General features: G+C 40.7%; 1 protein-coding gene across 1 annotated transcript; it reads left to right on the forward strand.

Annotated features, from left to right (window-relative positions):
- On the forward strand, positions 1-2,135 carry LOC139883902 (GDSL esterase/lipase 4-like). The gene is made up of 5 exons (XM_071868005.1): positions 1-457; positions 536-657; positions 744-974; positions 1,564-1,813; positions 1,891-2,135. The coding sequence occupies exons 1-5, from the start codon at positions 1-3 to the stop codon at positions 2,133-2,135; spliced, it is 1,305 nt and encodes a 434-aa protein (XP_071724106.1).
- The last annotated feature ends 5,852 nt before the right edge of the window (positions 2,136-7,987 follow it).

Genomic DNA, 7,987 nt, shown 5'->3' on the forward strand with positions numbered 1-7,987 from the left:
ATGTGTAGCGAGAGTCAGAATGCAAATTTGGCAAGCAAACAGCCCCAGAAAGTTTTTACCCTGCCAATTTATGACGTCATATGTTTGGCCAGAAGAGGGAAGAGCTACCAGGAGCCTTCCTCATCCCAAGTTACGTGTTTAAGTCACCCAAGCATCGGTACAAATCCCAAGAGACGCCTCATCGTCCGACCCAAGTTCGCCATGTCGGCTCCGGATCTCCACATCCTTTTCGTTGCCGTCTTCGCCAGCATTCTCCTCTTGTCTCGCTGCGACATTGATCGACCACAACATGACGTCGCTCTGTTCATCTTCGGCGACTCACTCTACGACGCTGGGACCAATAACTACATAAACACTACTGCGTCTTACAGGGCAAACTTCCCTCCTTATGGCGAGACTTTCTTCCGCTATCCGACTGGCAGATTCACTAACGGCCGTCTTATGGTTGATTTTATTGGTATAACTTCTCCACGCTCTAGTCTTTTTCCCCCATGAATGATTGATTGCACACTCAACATCTTTTTGGGCGATTCAGCTGAATATGCGAAGCTACCACCGATCCCATCATATCTCCAGCAAAAGAACGGCGAATTTGTGGGAGGGGCGAATTTCGCATCTGGTGGAGCTGGCGCTTTACCCGAAACTCACCAAGGATATGTATGACGAGTCTCTTTCCTTGTCTTTGCTTAGATGTTTTTTTATGTTCCACTTCCGGGTCGTCTTACTTAGTTTTGCTTCTTTAGGTGGTGGATCTCGGGACTCAGCTCAAGCAGTTCGAGAAACTGGTGAAGGATCTGAAGAGGAAGCTGGGGGACGAGAAGGCAAAGAGAATGGTTTCGGAGGGCGTTTACATGGTCAGCATCGGAGCCAACGATTACATTTACCCGGTTGTCAACAATCCAGCTCTGTTTCAGTCCATTTCTATGGAGGATTACGTGGGGATGGTGGTTGGCAACATTAGCACTGTCCTTGAGGTACGCCATATCCATAATTTCCCTTCAATTGCGGAGCAGTACAGCACTATTAAATCCATATAAACAAGTCAATAGGGTTGCAATTATAGGGAGGATTTTTTATTTTTTTTGGTGGTCGGTTTGAGGATTTTGTTGACCAACGCATTTTCTTCTTTATGGTTCTGTCGCTCCCTGACTTTTTGTTTGATGCTAACCAATAATTCCTTATTAAAATATATATCGATGATCTTTTGAGATATTAAAGCGATTTTCATGTTGGTTCTATAGTCAAAATATTTTCTTATTATTTGAGTCATATTAAGTAAACATGCTTTCACACTCAAGACACTTAATAAAAGTTTTCATTTTCTATGATGAGTTCATTATAATAAATAAGTAATTTGTTAAAGGGTATTTAAAGGTCAGTTGAACTTCATTATTTGTTTTTTGCCCATGTATTTATCACGTTCTACTCTGAAGCTCTTATAAATTCGACTTTTTCTTTAGTCTGATATTAAATTAAATGTTATCACACATCTTTATCAATTGTTGCAATTGATCTTTATAAAAGGATTGTAACACATGGATCGATCTTCGAATTTTTGTCCAGGGTATATATAAAGTTGGAGCAAGAAAATTTGGGTTTTTGGCAGTTCCACCTGTTGGGTGCCTCCCAGCCCTTCGATTGGTAACCGGAAATGGTTCTTGTTTGAGACCGGCCATCAAGCTAACGAAGCTTCACAACGTAGCTTTTCCCGCGACTCTCGCCAAGCTAGAGTCTCAATTGCAGGGATTCAAGTACTCCCTCTTTGACGTGTACACTTCCTGGATTGAAAGAATCCAATACCCATCAAAATATGGTCAGTCATTTGCATTATTTTTGCACAAATTAAACTTTTCCCTAGATTTTCGTTAATCTCATGAAATTAAATTCCAGGTTTCAAGGAAGGGAAATCGGCGTGTTGCGGCTCGGGTCCCTACGGGGGGAACAATAGCTGCGGAGGCATGAGAGGGGTGAAAGAGTACTCGTTGTGCCCTAATCCCAAGGAGTATGTGTTCTTCGATTCCTACCATCCAACTGAGAGAGTTCATCAGCAATTTGCGCAGTTGATGTGGAGTGGACGTTTGCGCACAACCAAGCCTTATAATTTGGAAGCATTGTTCAAACATGGGAACATTTGATCTTTTGTTTTTTCAACATCCTGGGCAAACAATTGGGAATCAAGCTTCATCTTATGAATAAATGAATGAGGCATATTATCCCAGTTTAAATTTGTGATTGCATTACTATTGTAATAATGTGAATGATGGGAATCGAACTTCATCTCATGAGTAATGGAGGCATATTATTGCAGTTTCATTATACGAGGTTCAAAGTGAAGCATATATCATATCAATGGTCTATTCCATTGCCAAAATATTTAGGAATCAAGAGGACATCATGCAAGTTTTAAATACCGGTTCCGTTAAGTTTTTTTTACATGTGCATGCGGCCTTGCAAATTACACGCAGTTTATGGGGTTTCAAACAGGTGACTTTTAATTTATGGATTGGAAATTCTCTGACACCAATCAACTAAGCAAATTTTGCATACTGAAATGTAACTTTGGTCACGCCCAATGGTCTATATTTACACCAGCCTTGTACGCTAGAGTTTGAGGAGAAAACTGAAAGAAGGTGAATTTAACGAGACATTAGGAAGGGAAAGCTGAAAAGAAAGGAAGATTCTCTGCACAAATCACCGCGTTCAGAGAGCTACTCTTGCGGCTAACGCAATTTGTCTTGTTGTTTGGAGCAATTTTTGTTATAAGAATTGGAGTTCAAACCCTTAGATTCGCTGAAACAATGATCATATCGAGCACAGAAAGATGATAAATATTTCTTTGTTTGTAATATTTCCTTCAAGTGGGGAACACATGCATTCCCTCTTTTTGGACATAGGAGATTAATTCTCTACATGAGAGATTTTGATAAGGGATTTGGCCATTGTAGTCCCCTCTAATTTAATAGCGGATTTGTTCTCGTATTAAATAAGGCAGTGCTACAAGAAATTATTCTTTCCAGATAGTGATTGTGTGACGGTGATTTTCAAATTCTGTTTTCGATTGAATGAGTTAGGATTTTCATCGACACGCCGATAGTCTTTTTCTTTGAGCTAATCACTCACGATAAAATTAATCTATTAGGTGAAGCTATTAAGGAATCTAAACGCAACAAACTTGAGAATTCAACCAGAAGTCGACTACTCGACCGTGCTAATTTGCAAGGGTCAATATGGCACTGTCAAAATCGATCGGAGATCTGAGATAGGTCGGTTTGACAGAGGTATGTGATTAAAATGTTCCACCTAATTGCAAAATTCTTGTTGAACGACACTAAACTAATTTTTTCTATCATTTCTGTACTCTATGCTCGTATTTGAAATCTTGAGATTTTCATGACAACCAAGAGTCGCCAATAAGTTGAAGATGTACAATGTGGCTAAAAAATAATCGACCACGGGTCAAATGTACTAAAAATTCCTAAAAGCTACCCGGTAGATTAGGTCACGCTAAAATCGCGTTCGGTTGAAATTAACCGCGAAATTAAAACCAATTTCATAAATTGAAAGTTCTATCATGTCACAATTTATTTTAGGAACGTCAACTCATCCTCCAAAGAATTTTCTGCAAACTCGAGTTTTTGGCGAAAATTCAAGATTGGGTGTTTTTGGATCGGTAAATTAAGAGGGCCGTTTTTGGTTTGGATTTGGCGTTCAAGATGGATTCATTGGCAAGGAAAATTGTGGAATGGATGTGGAGACCTTGGCTAGAATTTTTGGGCGCCAATTGGATGGAATTGGAGAGGATTTGAATTGGAATTGGAGGAGAAATGTCCAAAATTCGTAGGTCCATGTGGGGTGCACATTTCAGCCGCTTCCATGGCTTGTTGAGGAAGATTTGAGAGGCAAATAGCTGCTGTGGATATGGTTGAATGTGGTGGGGGCCTTGTAATGAGTGAAATGGGATATTTAAGGAGTCTTTCAAGGCATTTGGTGGTCCCTCTTCAGCTGAGCTCTTCTTCTTCTTCCTTGGCTTTGTTTTTCCCATTGTTGTTGTTGTTGTTTGAGCTCAAGAAAACCAGAGAAAGCTAACCAAGAGACAGCAGCAGCTCGTTGACCGCCCTCTGTCGCCTGTCATACGCCGTTGCTACTACTTGAACCCGCCAGTGTCCCGCCATCGCATCTGCCCCTGCTTGCGTCCTAGTCACCGTCCCGGAGTTCCAAGCCGCCGAGCCCTTTGTCTAACAACCATCGACCGTCATCCAGCCGCCATTCACCACCCCTAAGTCGCCCGGACGCATTGTTGCCACCTAGCCGCTTGTTGTGCCCCTTTTTGTTGTCCTAGCCCGTTCGGCAGACTGTTCCAATTAGCAAGCAAAAGCTGAGACTTCATGGGCCTTTTCCAAGCCCATGCGAACCTCCGTTGGCGTCACCATAGACCTGAGTGTCACTTGTCGTCACGTTGTCGTCGCCGTAAACTCACCGGCCTGCTAATCTAGTGAGTTTACTCACTAAACCTTACTTAGGAGGTTAATGATGTTTATGGGATAATTATATTAGCTTAAATATGGCTTAGGTGGTTAGTTAGTTATAATTAGTAATTTAGTTACTTAATTAGGCTAATTAGGTGGTTAGATTATATTAGTTAAGGGTTAATTAGATTGTAGTATTTAATTAGATAGCTGCATTATTTTCCTAGGCTCGTTTAGGTGGTTAAATTAGTGTTTTAGGCCTAAGTACGCATTTATCTAATTAATTGTATTTATTTAATTAATTTTGCTAATTATTTAATTATTTAATATTTTTTGGAAATTATACCGGGATAGTCGATAGCCGAAATTTCGTGCTGATTGCAGTGATATACTTAGTTTATGTAATTGACTGTTAAATTGTGCAATTGAGTGATGATTGTAAATTTTAAGTATTTATTTCAAAATTGTGAAATTAAAATACCGGGTGTCGGGTTTTGACATCGAAATTGCTTTTAAATACTATATCAAATAGTGAGATTTTAAAAAGGAATGATATCAATTATTTTGGTTTAATATGACAGTGTACCCACATACGATTATTTTATTGTGTGTTTTTAATATGAAGAAAATGTGCCAAGTGTATTATTTTAATTGGGACAATTGAGTGCAAAGCACGATGTTTTGGCTGGGATCGATGTGTGCATGAATAATATGAGAACCTGTCATGAGCCTTTGGGGCCGAATGATGCTCCTTCGAGAATGCCCCAAGTCAGTGGATGTCGGTCGCAGTGGAGGCTAGGCCGATGCTCCCTTGTGAAATGTCGTCTAGATGTAAACATTGCCGTGCTCTATGGTGCGAGACGACATCCGGCTACGTCGGTAGATTGCTGACTGTTGAGTCGATCATGGCCGTTGGGTCGTAATCTATTAGGATGCATGGATGATTGAAATTGACGCGCTTGATTATGAGACAAAATTGTGTGGCACGGAATGAGATGTGCCATAATGATTTGGCCTTTTAAGTGGCACCCCTATACTTGTTTGTGATATAAGTTGAGACGTCCCAATTGATGAGTGCTTTTAATGCAATTGTATGTGATATGAACTGTATTGACATTAGAGGTGTTAAATGGGTTGTGCAACCCATTTATAGACCCATTTATAGTTAAATGGGTCGTTAATGGGTCAAGCTTTATTTTCTAAAGCATCCATAATGGATTTTAATGGGTCAAGATTAAGATATATGGGTCTTAAATGGGTCAAAGAGCTGACCCATTTAAGACCCATTTATCAACCTATTTATTTTCACTCAAAACCTCATCATCTCTCTCTTCTCTCTTTAACTTTATTATTTTTTTATTTTATAAAAACCGAAATTATAATTGTTTTTTTATTTTTCTTTTCTTTTCTTTTTTCTTTCTTTCTTTCTTTTTTAAATCTCTTTATTCTTGTTTCTTTTTTTCTTTCTTCTTCCTTTGGTCGCCGGCACGGTGATGGTCGGCGACCGGCCAGGCGAGCCTCGAGTTTGCCGGTGTCGGGCGAGCTCGAGCTCACGGATCTGGCGAGGCTGCTAACGCCCGGCGAGCTCGACGCCAGGGAGCCTCAAGCTTGCCAGATCTGGTGAGGCGGAGGCCTTGCCCGACATCGGTGAGCCTCGAGCTCGCTAGATCTGGTGAGGCGGAGGCATCGAGATCGCCAGATCTAGTGAGGCGGAGGCCTCATCAACGTTTGGCAAGGCTCGAGCCTCGCCGGCATCGGGCGAGCTCGAGGCTGACGCCAGCGAGCTCGAGGCTCACCTGTGGCCGGCCGTCGGCTGTCGTCGTGGCCAGCGGCCGGCCAAAGAAGAAGAAGAAGAAGAAAAAAAAAAGAAAAAAGAAAAAGGAAATTATATTTAAAAAAATATTTAAAAAAAGATAATTAAAATTCGATTTTTTAAAATAATTATTTTAAAAATTATAAAAATTTTCCATTAAATTTATGTTGTATAAAATTATTTTAGCAATACCATTTTTTTTTAAATATATAGAAATTAAGTTTAGTTAAATGAGTCGGGTATGAGTTGGGTATAGGTCGGGTCGGATTTGGCTCAAAATTTTTGCATTGCAATAAACAGGTCATAAACGGGTTAAATGGGTCGATTTGGGTCGGACCATTTATGACCCGACCCAAACCCGACCCGACCCACCCGTTTAACGGGTCTAATTGACATGCAGGAATGAACTAAGGCGAGGTGAGTCTTGTATGATGTGTGATTAGACTATTTCTAGACATATTTCCCTCCTAATTAGGATTTAGGACATGAACTCATTGAGACGTTGTCTCACCCCATTGAGGGCTAAATCTTTCCAGGTTCGTAGATGGTGGTTCCTCTAGTATGTTTTGGACAGCCAAGGGGGTGTACGAAGCAGAGTACCAATGTCCCTATTCTCGAGAGTCCCTAGCTCCGTGAGCTCATTATGACCATTATCTTGGTCGATGAGGGCCAACCTCAGTTGGTACCTCATCGATTTAGGGCGTGGTTTCATCATAGGATCAATGGAATTTGGGAAGGTCTCCTTTAGGGTTTCGACACGCCCGCCGTTGCGGTCAACGTTGCGGCGGGTGAGAGGGTAACTGATCCCCTTGATGGTGTTGTAGAAGACCTAGAAACCCCGGAGGCCTTGGAGGTTTTGATTGAGGAGTCGTATGCCTTGATGGCTTGGTGACTCTTCTTTTTGGAGTAGGCTTTTGGTTATAGACTAGTATTGTATATAAACCTAGGTTGTTTATAAAAGTGTATTGTGAAAATTTGTATCATGCTTTTCTATCCCATATTTGTGTTGTTTGGGGATTGTTTATACGCTTCCGTATGTGCAATAAAATGAATGGGTCGGCGACGCATCTTGGGACGTCGCAAATTTTATCGACCACCGAGGGATGTGTGCGCGCTTAAGGTTCTGGGTGTGACAGATTGCAATATGATCTGACCATGACCTCTGTAAGAAATGAATCTTTGTATGCTTGAAATTTAGAAAGTGACTTATGCTTAAAATTGAATAGGAGTTCTACGCTCTTAAATTTGAATGGGCTACTTAAGATGAGTAAAAGTGCCTAGTTTTTTGAATAATTGACAGTAAGTAGAAACTTTGAACTTAGGTGGAAGTCTCACTTGCATCATGTTTGACCCAATCGAGGAACCAGAATCGAATCTTCCTCTATCGAACTTACTTTTCACTTTGTCTACCCTTCTCTTAGTCCTTTGTTTCTTTCTGCTTTCGAGAATGGCTCTTTCTTTCTACAATGTCATCTTCTTGGTAGCTATTCTACTCTCCATCCACCTCAGAAAAATCTCCCTCTTATCTTATCCAAACTAGACTTTTGGTTTTATTGCGATGTTTACTTTTTGATATTTCTAAAGTGCCAGTCTGCATACATAATTCTTGTAGCCTTTTCTTTTACTGCATTCTCCTTCTCTGAGTCCTCGACATCAGCTTTTGCTCGAAAGGTTGAGTTTCTTGTAGGCTATGCTAGATTTCTTTCTT

This window comes from Rutidosis leptorrhynchoides, unplaced genomic scaffold (assembly GCF_046630445.1).
Source record: "Rutidosis leptorrhynchoides isolate AG116_Rl617_1_P2 unplaced genomic scaffold, CSIRO_AGI_Rlap_v1 contig47, whole genome shotgun sequence".
Lineage (NCBI taxonomy): Eukaryota > Viridiplantae > Streptophyta > Magnoliopsida > Asterales > Asteraceae > Rutidosis > Rutidosis leptorrhynchoides.

Excerpts from the sequence above, each read along its gene's own strand:
- LOC139883902 (XM_071868005.1), top strand. The coding sequence starts at position 1 with ATGTGTAGCGAGAGTCAGAATGCAAATTTGGCAAGCAAACAGCCCCAG. Across the intron at positions 658-743 it reads CCGAAACTCACCAAGGATAT|GTGGTGGATCTCGGGACTCA; the intron begins GTATGACGAGTC and ends TTGCTTCTTTAG. Across the intron at positions 975-1,563 it reads ACATTAGCACTGTCCTTGAG|GGTATATATAAAGTTGGAGC; the intron begins GTACGCCATATC and ends ATTTTTGTCCAG.